Source organism: Monodelphis domestica, chromosome 3 (assembly GCF_027887165.1).
Source record: "Monodelphis domestica isolate mMonDom1 chromosome 3, mMonDom1.pri, whole genome shotgun sequence".
Lineage (NCBI taxonomy): Eukaryota > Metazoa > Chordata > Mammalia > Didelphimorphia > Didelphidae > Monodelphis > Monodelphis domestica.
Window position 1 is genome coordinate 82,093,561 of NC_077229.1, and position 16,201 is coordinate 82,109,761.

General features: G+C 37.1%; 1 protein-coding gene across 14 annotated transcripts in view; it reads left to right on the plus strand.

The window, feature by feature from the left end:
* EPS15L1 (epidermal growth factor receptor pathway substrate 15 like 1) overlaps positions 1-16,201 on the plus strand; it is a 149,774-nt gene that overhangs the window by 83,945 nt on the left and 49,628 nt on the right. Inside the window, exon 24 of one of the 14 annotated variants that reach the window (XM_056822301.1) lies at positions 10,824-16,199. The exons of the other annotated variants lie outside the window; for them this stretch is intronic. Coding sequence (XP_056678279.1) covers positions 10,824-10,834 — 11 coding nt within the window. The 3' untranslated portion in view covers positions 10,835-16,199. Of the gene's footprint in view, positions 1-10,823; positions 16,200-16,201 lie in introns of those variants that run through there. 14 annotated transcript variants of the gene reach the window in all.

The following is a 16,201-nucleotide window of genomic DNA, read 5'->3' on the forward strand; positions in this document are numbered from 1 at the left end:
GGGTTATGAGCTGGGAAAAGCAGACAGCAATTTATACAGATTAGAACTGGATGTTCAAATGAATTTCAGGTTCACGTGAGAGTGAGTATTGTGATCTGATGACTGGATCCACCAAGGTGATCTGGGGTTGCATTCCAAGGGTCATTGTGACCTGCTGGACCATGCTCTATTCAGATACCTTCAGTTTAGTTCTGGACTCCACTTTTTAGAAGGTAGAATAGTCCAAAACTCTGCCATTTAAAAATTTCCTCAAAGGAAAGTGGTAGAAGGGACATGATTGATATCTTGGAGTATCTGAAGGACTATAGTATAGAATAATAAAAGTCAGTGTTTATATAGCACTTATCAGGTCTTGGTGGAGTAAGTGATAGAAGTATAATTATGAAAACTAAGACTTAAGCAAAAAGATACAATGTGGGCCCGGTCCAAGGCTGTATGACTAATGATTAAAAAAAAAAAATAAAACCCTTACTTTCTGCCTTGGAATCATTACTGATTGCTGTCTCTAAGGCAGAAGAGAGGTTAAGACCAGATAACTGGGGTTAGGTGATTTGCCTAGAGTCACACAGTTAGGAAGTATCTGAAGCCAGATTTAAACCCTGATCCTCTTGACCTGAGGCCTGCTCTATTTACTGTGCCACCTAACTGCCCATGACTAGAAAATGTTGAGAGTAGAGCAAAGATACCCACATTAGGCTTGGTATAAGGAAAAGCCTTTCTATTTTAATTTCCAAAGTTATATGATTCATGTTGATTCATGTTGTCTCCTTCCCTCCCCCCCCCCACGCCCCCCTCCGCCAAGAGCTGATAAACAATTCAATCTAGGTTGTACAAGTATTATCACATAAAACATATTTCCATATTATTCATTTTTGTAAGTGAATAATCTTAATAGAACCAAAACCCCAAAACATATAGCCAAATAAACAAGTGGTAAATCATATGTTTTCATCTGCATTTCTACTCCAACAGTTCTTTCTCTGGAGGTGGATAGTATTCTCTTTCATAAGTCCTCAGAATTGTCCTGGATCATTGCATTGCTGTTAGTAGCAAAGTCTATCACATTGGATTATTCAATAATATTTCAGTTATTGTGTATAAAAGATCTCCTGGTTCTGCTTATTTCACTTTGTATCACTTCACATATCTTTTCCAGCTCTTTCTGAAATCATCCTGTTCATCATTCCTTATAGCATAATAGTATTCCATCACCATCATATACCACAAGGAAAAGCTTTCTAATGATTCAAGCTATTAAAAGTATAATGGGCTGCCTTGAGATGTTGTTAGGTCCCTCTTCCAGAGTGATCTTTGAACAAAGCCTTGATAACCATTTGTTGGTTTGGTATGTTGTAGAGAGAAGTCTTGGTTAGGTACAAATTGGACTCAATAGTCTATGAGCTTCATTACTGTTTTGATATTCTGGGAATCTGTGGGATAATGAGTTAAAAGGTTTTTACTTAGTATTCTAAAACAAAATATTCTTAGAGAACTAGTCGGTGCAACTTAGAAATCTATTTTAGTTATTTTTGTTGCCCATTTATATCTTTGTTAAAGTGAAGTAATATGATTTTTTTTAAACCCTTACCTTATGTCTTAGTATCGATTCTAAGAGAGAAAAATGTCAAGGACTAAGCAATGGGGATTCAGTGACTTGCTCAGGGTGGCAAAGCAAGGTAACGGGATCTTAAGAATTAGAAGGAAGCTTTCCATCAGTTTCTTGTTTCCAAGCAAGATGATACCAAAATTCCCCAAGAGTATAGATGTTAGGGCAGGTGGGTAGCACAGTGAATTGAGAGCCAGGCCTAGAGACTGGGAGGTCCTAGGTTCAAATCTGGCCTCAGACACTTCCCAGCTGTGTGATGTTGGGCAAGTCACATAACCCCCATTGCCTATACCTTACCACTCTTCTGCCTTGGAACCAATACACAGTATTGATTCCAAGATGAAAGGTAAGGGTTTTTATTTTTAAAAAAAGAAAGAAAGAAAAAAGGGAAAAAAAGGAAAATGTCCAGGCCATACTAGCTGGCTATGCTCATTTCTCTAAGTAGCTCTCCTCTTGTTTTTATGGATTTGGATAGAAATCTCTCTGAAATATATTAGTATGTTTTCCTTCTTAAAGAGAAGATAATGTACATAATTTCATTTGTAAATTGATGATTCATGATATTTGTAAGGAATCATGTTCATAACACCATAAAGCCTTGAGCTGTTTTTGTTTTGTAATTGTCCACATTTCTAGCAGTCCTCCATATTATTTTCTGCTTTGCAACTTTTAATCTGCTGGGAGAAGACAATTCAGTTCACTTAATAATAATTCACATTTCTGTAGTGTTTTCAGCTTATAAAACACTATCTTTGCAACAACATTGTAATGCAAGTTTTACTGTCCCCATTTTTTAGATAAGCATAATGAGGCTAATCTAGCTAGTTAAGTTTCATAGTTAGAACTCATATTTAGTTCATAGGACAACTCAAAGAGTTTACCAGTATTATAAGATTGGTAAGAGTTACACGTGATAGAAGAAATCATCAAAAATGTACTGCTCTGGCTTAGTGTTGAGGTTTTATGACAGCTATTATCTTTAATTCTGGGTTTCAAACTCTGTTCAAGAAGTTGGATTGGTGAGGGATGTTACTGCATATATATATTCAATTCAGTTAATATTAATACTTATCAAATAAACATCTAAGTCTAAGGAAGGTGCTGTGTTAAATACTGAGGTTATAAAAATGAAGATAAATAGGTGGGTAGGTAGGTGGAGAAAGAAAGAAAAAGCATTTAACTTCTTACTGCATGCTAAACCCTGTGCTAGAGGCTAGGGATACAAATATAAGAAAGCAAGATGGTCCCTACTCTTAAGGAGCTTCCCTTCTGATAGAAGATGACAAGCCATCAAGATCAGGTGGAGGGGAAGGAGAACATCAGAACAAGACAGCTGCTGAGAGTGAAGTGAATAGCATTGGCTGATGCCTTTCAAGAAATGGTGATCTTAGTCAGGAACTAACTAATCATGGGAAAAGGCCTCAAGGCAGGCGTCTGAGGTGGTGCAATTCAGAGAGTGAGCTGAGCATACTTTAGGTCCCAGAAGTTCCTCTGTCTTTGTAGAGTTTTCACTAAGCTCCTGGATTTCAGCATCAGCAGCTGTGTTCCCATCATGTACTTCACTCCATAACTGGCTCCCTTTTCAATTCTCTGATTCCAGGGGTTTGTGTTTCCTGATGTCACTCTTCCATTCTCCTTCCCCCCAGTTGGAGTCAGTCTGTAGTGTGTGTTGATGCTCCCTAGTGGATAAGTCCCCTTCCAACCTACAAGCCTATAAGATTTTGAAGCCCTTAGGAAATAGAACAGGGTCCTGCCATCAAGGAGTTTACAGTGCATATTAAATGCACTTCAGGTGCTTAATAAATACTTGTTAATTGATTAGAACCCCAAGTCAATTACCCACTGTAATGTCATTTGGCCATTTGTTTCTTTCTAACATTGCTCCATGGATCTGAGTGTACTGTCTTATCACTTAATTTTTGTGTTGTACAAAACCACTTATGGATATGATTAAATACAAATAACCATAAAAATTCCATATTTCTTTTGCTTTTGTACCACTAATCCAGCCAGTTACCCAGCCATGAATGCTCAGCGTTAACACTGACTTTCCCCTCACTTGGTCACTTGCCAAGCTAATTCTACCCTCTTAATATCCATCCTGCAAACCTTTTTCTTCCTTTCCACTCTTCTTTGTATATACTCCTTTAGTTCTGGCCTTCTTTAAGTCTCATGGATGATTGGAATAGCCTCCTCTCTAAACTCCTTGCTTCTGTTCTCCCCTTGCAATCCACTGGGCCATACCACTTCCTGATTCAAAACATTCAGTGGTTCCTAATTGCATACTGCACAACAAGCTCCTTACCCTGGAAAGTCAGTGTGCTTCACCAGTTGACTCCAGCCTGCCTTATCACATCTGACTCCTTTTCTTATTCACTGTGTTCCTATCAAACCTAACTGAAGAGTGCTCTTCAGCTTTGTTTGGACTTTTCCTGTCTCTAAGGTGTTTATACATACTGTCCTCATTCTGAAATCATCTTCCCCTCACATTTTTTTTTTAAAACCCTTACCTTCCATCTTGGAGTCAATACTGTGTATTAGCTCCAAGGCAGAAGAGTGGTAAGGGTAGGCAATGGGGATCAAGTGACTTGCCCAGGGTCACACAGCTAGGAAGTGGCTGAGGCCAGATTTGAACCTAGGACCTCCCGTCTCTAGGCCTGGCTCTCAATCCACTGAGCTACCCAGCTGCCCCCTCCCCTCACATTTTTGCCTCTTGAATTCCTTCCCTTCCTTCAAGACAAGCCCCAGAGCCATCTGTTCCATTAAACCCTTCCTGTTCTTCTCCCCAGGTTCTATTTCCTCAGTTTTAAGTCACTGCACTTTTCTTGAATCTCATAGATCTTAGAGGTCCTGTTTGAATCTTTCCTATAAACTGTATTTTAGTTTGGGGTATGTTTGTTTTACCCCTGTTCCTAGATTGCTGACTTTTTGAAGGCAGAAACTATGTAGATTTTCTTCTGTGTATCTTGAGCACCTAGCACAATGCATTATATATACTGCAATGTTAATAAATGTTTGGATCAAATTGATTATGATAGGACATAGAAGTGGTATGCACTTTCCTTATTAAACTAAATATTCTTTTATTGACCTCATTTTATAATCTTAATCATTTTGTGAAGAGAGGCAATTTAAATTAATTAAAATTAACTTAATCCTGGGATTCAGAAAGCCTCAATTCTCATCTTTCTTCTCATTGACTTTTTCTGTATGATATCACCAGATAAGGAGTATCCTTATTCCTGCCTACCTCACAAGGTTCTTATTAAGATAAATGAAAGAATTACTGACCCTCTCTAGTCCTCAGTTTCCTTATCTGTAAATGGGGAAGGAGGGAGAGATTTAATTAGATTACATTATCTCTAAGGCCATTTCTTCCTATGATCTTTTGGAGTACTGTGAACTACTTGGAAAGCAGACTTTATAAACATAACATATTGCTGTTTTATTTATTACTAATACAATATGGAAATCTGTAGGAAAATCTTTGGTTTTCCCTTTAAAATAGAATACCCAAAATGACCTGTTTATAAGAAGTAGATATAGATTCTCTGCAACAGATATTGTCTTGTATGTTTGCTTGGTAGTCAAGAACTCAGACTAAAAGTAGGCAACTTCTTGGATGTTACCTCATGAAAGACACTTTCAATATGAGTTTTTATAAATCCAAATATTTTTAACACTTGACATCCTATTAGTATAGTGGAATTTGTTTTTAAATCAAATCAATATGTTCTGATGAAGGCTCAAAGGTTTCAGTGGACAGTAACTCATTTGTATACAGTTCTAAAACTTGATCTAGGGGGACAGCTAGGTAACTCAGTGGTTAGAGAACCGGGCTTTGAGTCTAGAGAACCTGGGTTCAAATTTGGCCTCAGATACTTCCTAACTCTCTGATCTTGGGCAAGTTATTTAATCCCCATTGACTAGCTCTTACTGTTCTTCTGCCATAGAACCAATATATAATATTGAGTCTAAGATGGGAGGTGAGGGCTTAAAAAAAATTGGTCTAAGGCTGTGTTGGTGAAGACATGGCACACGTGCCCCAGCATGCCAGAAGGGGCTGCTCTGTTCCCCCTCTCCACAGCACCAGAGGACAATTTTCATGTGCCCTACAGCCCAATGCAAGCACTTCCTCTTTCCACTTTCTTGGGTAATGAGTGGGGCTCACAGGCAGCTTGAAGGTGTAGTTTGGGCACAAGATCTCTCAAAGGTTCATCAGAGCTGGTCTAAAATATCCAGATGTCTTGCATAGGCACTGTTTTATTATATGCAGTCTGAAATGTGGTCATTATAGACAAATTATATATACTTAATAAGTTTCAGATTTGATGCATCATATCTGGGAAATCTTGTAGGTTTTTGCATCAGATTCAGTTAGAAGTTATTTTTTAATTTAGGAAAGCTCATACTTTATAATAGTTAAAATTTTTCATGCGTATACTTCTTCCTTCTCTATGTAATTGAGAGTAAATGGTTACTTACACCATGTGAAATCTTTTAAAAGAGCCAAATATGAGTGTTGGAGGAAAATCCTGCTCAAAGAGCAAACTTTAAGACAGTGGTAATTTCCATTGAAGTCTTGGTCTTGCTGCCTGATGTCTATATTCAAAACATCTTTACCATTTAAGCAGGAAAACATACCATGTAAAAACTGATCGATGAGGGGAAGCTGGGTGGCTCAGTGAATTGAGAGCCAAGCCCAGAGATGAGAGGTTCTGGGTTCAAATTTGGCCTCAGACACTTCCCAGCTATGTGACCCTGGGCAAGTCACTTAGCCCCCCATTGCCCAGCCTTACCACTCTTCTATCTTAGAACCAATATACAGTATTGATTCTAAGACAGAAGGTAAGGGTTTTTAAAAATAACAACAATAACCAATCGATGGAAAATGTTGGAACATTGTTTTTGTTTCACTTCTATCAAGGAAAAGTTGAAAAAGCATACTATTCCTGATTTTTGAAAACTCACACAGTTTGAGTAGTGTCATGTGTGACTGTTCTTTGGCACCATTGAATAAAATGGATGATATAATTCCAGGGACCATTGAGAGCTCATTCTCTTGCTCTTGATATTCGTGACCACAGGAACTAGGGTGGAGAAGTGTCACATGTTCCCTATTTCTTAATTGCTTTCATTCAGTAGACATGTATAGGGGGCAGCTGGGTAGCCCAGTGGATTGAGAGCCAGGCCTAGAGACAGGAGGTCCTAGGTTCAAATTTGACCTCAGACACTTCCCAGCTGTGTGACCCTGGGCAAGTCACTTGACCCCCATTGCCTAGCCCTTACCACTATTGCCTTGGAACCAACACATAGTATTGATTCCAAGACAAAAGGAAAGGGTTTAAAAAAAAGAAAGAAAGAAAAGAAAAAAGGAAAAAATAGGCAAGTATGAAGTACATACTACTTGGAGAGTACTAGATGGGTCCTGAGGAAGATATTTCAGGGAAATTTCTTTGTTACTAGCATGGTGGAAGGGATCAGTCTTGTAGCAGAATGATACTGAGTTTTTAAGAATCCAGCAAAATAGTTCCAGAAAAATAAATCCAGTAGAAATGCTTTGAAACCTCTTCTTCTCTGATTTAAGCTTGATTTTTGAGGGCAAAATGGAAATAGTAGCAACCTTGGATTCAAAGACTTGAGTTCATGTTCTTGTTCTACCATTTGCTATCTGTGTGACCTTGGGTAAATCATTTGACCTATCTGAGCATCAGTTTTGTTATAAAATGGAAATGATAACACTTTTGTACTACCTACTAGGCTTCTATGAAAATCAGATGCGATAATCACATGTAAAAAACACTTTTTAAGGTATAAATGCTGTCTGAATGTGAGTAGGTATTATTGATTGCACTGGGGTTGGCTTTGTGCTAGGGACCATACTGACACAGCCCTGCCCTTTAGGGCATAATCCACACCACCTCTCTTATTTTAAGTTGAAAACATTCAGTAAAGGTACTCAGTGACTGGTAATCTTTTTCCTTGCAGAAGAGGTTTCATTGATTTGACAAATGTTTACTATTTACTAAGTCCTGGTACTAAATATTGAGTGATGGTACCTAAAAATAGGGGGCTATGTGATTTATAATGCATTCCTTAATTGATCTCCACAGCAACTGTGTGGCAGGGAATGAGATTATCCCCAACTCATAGATTAGGGCAATGAGGCCTTACTTGATCATACAGCCTTCAAGTGACAGAGCTGATTTCAAGTCCAATGTTCCTTTATGGAATCATAGTATTCAAGAGGGAAAGGGCATTAGACATCATCTAGTTGAACCCTTTCATTTGACAGATAAGGAACCAGAGATCTAGGAAGATTAAGTTCTTTGCCCATTGTCAGCTAGCTAATTAGTGGTAGCCAGGACACTAGTTTCTGGCACCCTGCTGCCCAATCCAGGATCCAGTTGTACTGTATTGCAGATTATTGTATTTTTCAAATTTTCTGGGAGTTATTTAGCTGATTCCATGCAAAAAAAAAGTCCCTTGTTTGATTTAATTACTGAGTTAAAAATAGTAGGAGTTATATATATATGTATATATGTTTGTTTGTTTGTTTTTTGGCAGCTGAAGAAGCTAAATTTAAACATTTCTGAATAGTGAAGCTCAGTCTCAATATCAGAGTTTCTAGAATTTCCTACAAGTTGATTAACTATTTTAGTTCATAGCTTCAGTGACTGACTTTTTTCTGGTGATCAGATGGACATTTTGTTCATTATGATTTGTATTCTTTTCAGGAATGTTCTCAGTAAATTTAAGCAAGCAGGCATTCATTTTGGGCAGGTTTATTCATTTCTGCGAGGCACATTGAAAATGAAGACCTAGCAAGCCTCCTGAAACCTGGCAGTTAAACTTAGTACACGTATAATTCTCTCAGGTAAACAATGATATATTTTCTGCAACGAACTACAGATTGAAATCAGTCAGAGTTCACCGCTGAATAGTTTCTAGGTAAAAGTTGTTGATTTGCAAAGAGAGAAACAGATTTTTTTTTTAAGTGCAGGAAATGGCTGTGTGGGTGTCAGTGATTGGGTTACAAGCAGAATTCAGTCCTTTAGAGCTATGATACTGGGATAATGGCCCCACCCTTCCCCACTTCCTTCACACGGCAGCCTGGTACATCTCTCTCTCCTGTGGTTTTGGTAGTACAGCAAGTCAGTAACATTAGTGGAAGAGCCTCCACCACTAACCATTAAATAACCTTTAACCTTCCACTCCAATTTTATTATCAATATATTGCTTCTAATGACCTTTTAACCTTAATATATTCCCTAAATGATATTTAATAAATTATTTTACAGGAATTCTTCTGAGAAATATCAGTTTTGCTTATGTTATGTACATAAAGTGCCCATGCCAGTTACCTGGCTTCCTTATTAAGTGGTGACCTACAAAATACAGTTTTTCTAATAGGAAATATGTCCTGTCTTATGTTTATGCAGAGCCTAAATTCAGGGCATCTTAATGCTAAATTCATAGACTTTCTTTAGGATATAATTTTGTATTTTTAAGTTATACACATTTCCAAAGCCATTGTGACTAAATATGTTACAGTAATGTCATTAATTGGAAACTTGTTACAAATCTTATAATTGATTAACGACAACCATTGTCAATGGTTAGGTAATTGGGATCATCTTGTCCCATGCATCTTAAAAATGTCAAATAAAAATTGAAACCAGAATAGCCAGCAAAAATTTAATTATGTTCTTTTTTAATCCTCTTCTGACCCTCTTGTTTATTGCACAAGTGTATATAAATTGACTTCTCTAGTTTTGCTATGTGGTTAACGCCTTCCACCCTCAAGTTAAGCACTTTAATTCTGTTCCCACAATGATTTTTTTTTTAATTTTGCAGAGGCTGACTTGTTGAAATAGTCAGCCACTATTCCCCATGACTCTTGGTGTAGAATATTTAGGAAATTTTTTGTTGAGTCATTAGAGTATGAGTATTAGATACTTGATTTTTACAATGAGAGAAGTGCATGTTTGAGGAAAGTTTATAGAGGATGCATCTACATCAGGGGTCCTTAATTAGCCTTATTAAGAACATTCTGACCACTGTTTGGATATAATTGGCTTCCTTGTCAGTTCTACGTGTTTTATTTTGTGCATTTAAAAATATTATTCTGAGATGGGGTCCATGGGTTTCACCAGACAGCCAAAGGGGGTCATAACAAAAAAAGGTTAACCAATCTTAATCTAAATAGATACTCATTTAGAAAATATTATGCTGAGTTAATCCTTAGAATCCAAGACCTGAAATTTTCAGCTGTCTTCAGAAAAGTGCTTTCTAGAACTAGGACAAAATGCTCTTTCATTATTTTAGTGTCTTCAGTTAATTATACATGACTGACAACTGTCTGGGGTCCCACGTTATTCCTTGTTTTGATTTGTGAAAGCAGTAGAATTCTTTCTTGGGTTTCTGCTACAAGGAAAAAAATTTGATAGATAATCCTTCTCTGCATAGATAATCTGAATTAAAAATAGAAGCATTTGCCTTCTTTGCACACCCACCAGAAGGAACTGATTGAGTAGGAGTTTTGTAACACAGTCATCACTAGCAAAATAGAACCAATGCCCAAGTACTGAGGGCTCATACTCATGATGTGTAGAGGATGGAAGAGCATAGGAGTTGAGGGAGGCCTGCCAGATCTTGTGGTTAGTAGATTCTTGGGCTAGAGTCCCCATTCTGTCAATTACTGGCTTGTGCTACCCTAGTGACAGTATGTATTTTTTTTTGATCTTCTATTTACATACCTATGAACATGCTATCCCAGCTTTCCCCCAGGAGAGTATGAGTTCCTCAATGTTATAGAGTTCTTCTGCAGCAGCAGAGACTGTTGTACTTTTGCATTGGGTAGGCAAGCATGGTATAGTGGAAAGATCTTTGGTTCCAGCATAAAAAAGACATGAGTTCAAATCCCCACCTAATATTTGACTACCTTTGTGTTATCAGCCAAGTCACTGAACTTGCCTTACCTTCAGTTTCCTCAGCTGGAAAACGAAGGGTGGATTAGATGATCACTGAAGTACTTCCAGCCCTATATCCATGGTTCTATGATCCTGGGTATCCCCATCTCTAAGCATAATGCCTGGCACTTAAATGTTTGATGGATTGATTGACTGACTGTAGACAAGTCAGTTAATTTCTCAAGAGACTCAGTTTCTTCATTTCTAAAGTGGGAACAATACCATTTCTACTTTCTATCTCACAGGATTCTTGTGAGGACATTATGCAGGTTCATGGAATTTTGAGTTAGCAAGCATCTTATAAAATCCTCATGTTTAACAGAAAAAAGGGACTTTCTCAATAAATGTAAGTTGTTATTCTTGTGTTCTCTGGGGGCCAGCAAGAAAAGAATTTTCCTGGATCATAAGTGGGGGTGATTGCAGAGAGGAAAAAGGACTTTCTCAATAAATGTAAGTTGTTACTCCTATGTTCTCTGGGGTCCAGCAAGAAAAAGGATTTTCCTGGATCTTAAGTTGGGATGATTGCAGAGGGAGAGCATAGATAACTAAAGATATCTCCCACAATTTGGCATTCAAGGGAGACTGCTTGTGGGGATACTTAGAAACAATTACTTTCCTTGCTCTCTTCTGTGGAAGAGAGATTAGATTTATTCTGCTTGGCTCCAAGAATTAGGAGTAGTGCAAGGAGTTATGAGAAGACAGATTTGGGCTCAATATAAGGAATAACTTTCTAACAATATAAATTGCCAGCACTGAAATATACTGCCTTCTATAAGATGGGGAATTCACTGTCACTGGAGCGGTACAGAAAGATCCAGAGGATTACTTATTGGATGGTAGAAGGAATTCTTGTTCAAGAATTGGTTGGGTTGAATTAGGCTTCTCAGTTCCTAGCTCTCAATTTCTATGTTTCTCTGCTTCCTTTTCCCCCTGGAAAGGTTTGTTATCAAGACATCAATTATTGGACAGGCAGCATGTTAATAGTTAAAAGATAGTTAAAAGTTAAAATATAGTTATTATATTTAGTTATAGTTAAAAGATCACTTGCTCTGGTGTCAGAGGACCTGAAATCAGCTTCAGACAAGTCACTGAACTGCTGTCAGTTGTCAGTGAGATCCTTCTTTATTTACACCATCTCTTTCTTCATCCTGCCTGTTGATATTTGTTAAAGACACCATTAAAAATATATCTCATACTTAACTTAAGTTGCCATCCCTAGCTCTATTTATCACATCCTACCTAAGGCCGGGGAAAGTATTTTATAGCCATTGATAGTGATTTTCAGATGATTCGGGGGCCCCCCCCCTTTTTTTTCTGCAGTAGAATGTTAGCTACTTTACAACTTGAGAAGTGTAAGCTTTGAATAAATGCTCAGGTGAGGCTCGTCCATAGAAGAAATTGAAATTGGTTAGTGCTGTCAACTGCCTTCTAGTGGGAATGTTAGAACTCCCCAGAGGGACAACTAGTAAAATAGTAAAATAGTCAAACTGAAATTTCCCCCCTTTAGTTCTATTTCTCAAACTTTGAGTGCATGTTATCTTTTTTAAAAAACAAACTTATGAAACTTTGGAATTTTATACAGGTTGCATTTCTGTACAATTAGCTTTCACTATAGGAAATGGTAAGATTCTTAGTTCCCTACTGACTTTATGACTACATGGTAACTCTACTATAGAATTCATTTAGTTAGATTCAAATTGGAGTATGCTAAGGAAGCAATACGAGATGTCTGCAGAAATGGGATGAATCAAATCTACAAAGTATTGATAAACTTTGAGATTGGGGGGGGGATAGAAAGTGACTTAAGTGATTTGAGTTTTAAGTCTGAGTACATGGTACTATAATTTTGTTATGAAAACTGGTGGATGAAATTCATTAAATTGTTTACTGACATTATTTTGTCACCTTTCCTTTCTATGGAACCAGTGTAACTTCTGGCATGTTTTTTATATTTTGTATGTAATCCTTTTGTAGGGACCTCTTGAAATTTCTTTCCTTTTTTTTAAATAAATACTATTCCTTTTTTTTAAAAATAAATACTAATTAAGTGCCAGTGGTATTTTGCTTCTTAGTATCAAGCATCAAACAAGATAGCAATGGAGTGACAGTACCAAAGGCCTGGTCAGCTTTTCTCAGGGATTCCCAACCAACCTCATCCTGTTCCTTTTAAAAGCATTGAGCTGATTTTTCTTAAAATTCAGTAAATGTTTTCAGTGATCACTTTGAACCTCAAATTTTATCTGATCAAGTCATGTTTTTGGCATAGCTTTGATCTCTTTTGGCCATACTTCAACATACATACTAGAGTAAAGTGCCTCGCTTGGGCCCTTGCAGGTGATTTATAATGTTTCTAATCACAGTTGCTTTCTCACTTTAACAATAATTGATTCTGAAGCAGCTAGGTGACTCAGTGGATAGAGAGCCAGGCTCAGAGATGGGACATCCTAAGTTCAAATGTGGCCTCAAACACTTCTAACTGTGTGACCCCGGGCAAGTCACTTAACCCCCATTGCCTAACCTTTACCCTCTTCTGCCTTAGAACCAATATACAGTATTGATTCTAAGACAGAAGGTATGAGTTTTTAAAAAAATAAAAGTAAAAGATCAGTTTTTATTTTATGAACCCACATATAAGCATTTCAGAATCTAAAAATATGTTACCAAGAGTTATCATTTGTTGGAAAACTATAATGTTGAATGGTTGGTGATTGTTCAGCATACTTTTATTCACTCCTTTTTTTCCCTCCACTGAATTTTTTTTTAAAGGAAGAATGGTAGCTATGGGTTATATTTATCTAATCATTTGTAATTACCTAGTGATTTATAATCTATGCCCTTATTTGATCCTAATATTAATACTGTGGAAGTAGGGAGCATAAGTACAATTATTACCATTTTACTAATGAGGAAAGTGAGGCCAAGAGAGGAAAGTATCCCAGGACACATAACTAGTGAGTGGCAGATCTGGAATTTGAGCATAGATCTTTGACTCCAAATTTTCTGCTCTTGGCACTGTACCTCACTGCCTGTACCTAGGTAATGTAAACTTATCCTCCTTCTGAAAGGTCAGAGAAGACCAATTGCCTCCTTCGTTCTTCTTTGTCTGTTACTAACACCTCCCTCCCAGTACCACCTAAATGGCTCTTGTTGGCTTGCTTTCAGAAGTCCTGACAGTTGTATGAGAGCTTAGGCATTCTGTGTTGTGTAGGATAAATGAGTCTGGGGAAGCAGCTGGGCCAGCCACAAACCAGAAATTCCACTGGTTTTTCATTCTGTTGCTTTGATCTTTCATTTTTTAAAAATTGCTACCAGGTGAATTTAGTATGCAGTATTAGTCATGGGATTTCTTGTTGGAATATTTGTATGTGAACAGATAACACATTTATGCATGTATGTATATTGGTGTATTTACATGCACACAAATACTGCATCTATTCAGTATTGATGCAATTAATTATAAATGCATGTAAACATGTTCAATGCCTGTTGCTGATCTTTGCTTCAATTGTATTTGCAAATCTCATTTGTAAAACTAGATTCACCAAAAGTTATTCTTCTCCTCAGCAGTGGCCAAAATTTATGTCTCAAGTTTTAGACTTCCATCTTCTCACTGATTAGTCAGAAATTCAGTGTCCTGCTAGGTTTAAGGTTTCCTGAAAAGCATTCTGGGAAAACAATATTTTAGAATTGATTCCCAAGTGTTCTTTTGGAAAGTATGCTCCTATTCTTTTTTAATAGTATTAACCTTTTGAGTTCCAGAGAACTATCACTACTTTTGAAAATCAAAAAGTAAAAAATTAAGATTTTACCTGGGGTGGAGCCTGTCCCTGAGCTTTTAACAGCATTTAACCTGCGGTAAACCATTTTCTTCATATTGTTTTTGCTAAAGTAAGTCCTGTGTGTGGTTTCGGTGCACCACTTGGGTAACTGCTGAAACTGCTGTGGTTTGAGCTAACTTGCCTTCTCAAAGTCTTCTAAACTTTTTATACTGTTAATGAAAACTCTAGCATTGGCATTCAGAAATAATCATGGATGGTACTTAACATCAGAACCATAAAAATGGTCCATAATTCTCCAATAATTTAGAAGCCTTTTTTTTTTTAAAATCAGATTTCATCTGGTCAGTTCTGGCTGGGTACCATATTTCAAGGGGGATATTGGCAAATTAGAACCTAATCAGTGGAGAATAACCACGAGAAGGACACAAATCAGTTAGATATGAGAATCATTTGTAGAAGGGGACCTGTTTAGCCTAGAGAAGAAAAGATTCAAATCACATAGGGGACATAATAGCTATCATGAAATATCATAGGAAAGCAGGACTTATTTTATTCTCTTGGCCTAAAACAGAGATTGTTGATTTGAGGTTACAGAGATTTTGACTCAATATAAAAAAAAACTGACTAATAATTAGAGCTGCTTAATATAGAAGGAAACACCTGGAAAGGTACTAAGTTTCCCATCACTGGAGGTGTTCAGACAGAGGCTAATTAAACATATAGAGATACCTTAGAGATTTTCTGTATCACTTGGGTTTTTGGACTAGAATATTCTTTAAAGTCCCTTCTTTTTTTGGAAATTCTGTGATTTTATCTAGAGTTGTATATCAGTGTACCCTAATGATACAACAAGTGGTTACATTAGTGAATTTGCTAAGTGGAGTAAAGACAGCAAAATTATTTTATCACATATAAGATTTATTTCAAGAAATGGGAAAATGATTTAACAAGTTAGCAGAAGTGTTTTCATAAAAATAGGAACTAGATTGAAAATATTTTAAAATGAAGCCGTTAAAAATAAATCAGCATGTGTGCAAAGTAAAATAGAAGACTTGAATAAGCAGGTAGATATGTACTTCCTTCTGCACAAATTTGCTGTTTTATTATAAGCACATTATATTGCTAAACCAGAAAAATCTCTAACACTTTTTGCACGTGTTGAGTCCATCATAGTCTTCATGCAAAACATTAAAAACAGACAAACGAGAAAAACAGTTTTTACTTTGAAAACAAGAGGCAAACAGTTGGTGTGCCCTGGTTTCACATTAACAAAGTCATGATTTCCAAACAACAGCGGTTTCAGCAATAGAGCAAAACTAAGAGAAGGCAGTTTTTGAAGTGAGCAGCTCTTTTCATCTCTCTGATAATCTGCCTGGTTGTTAGAAACCTCAGTTTGAAATGCTTGTAAACGGAGTACATTTCAGCATCCATTATCTTTGTAGTGACAGATACTCAGAAATCTCAGCTAAAAATTGAAGACAATTTGTTGGAAAGTACATTTAGTCATGTAGAGATGTTGATACTATGCTCAGGACCCCAATTTAGCTCTTGTCTGCCCCCTAATTGAGACTTTGCCTATCCACATGAAGCAATATATAGAGACCATTATACTAGACTCAAAAACCCTAACACTGACTCTGACCCTAGTTATGTTACTTTGGGAAGGACCTTTCACTTCTGAGAAGCCACGTTCTGGGTGTTCACAAGAGGAGACCATCACCTGATGATAATACCCTAAGGCCCACAAAGCTTCTATTGTGAGAACCAGGAGCCAGGAGCATACACTTGGTAAATGGTACAGCACTATATATATGTCATCTCTTTTTTATCCTCATTTATTCCCT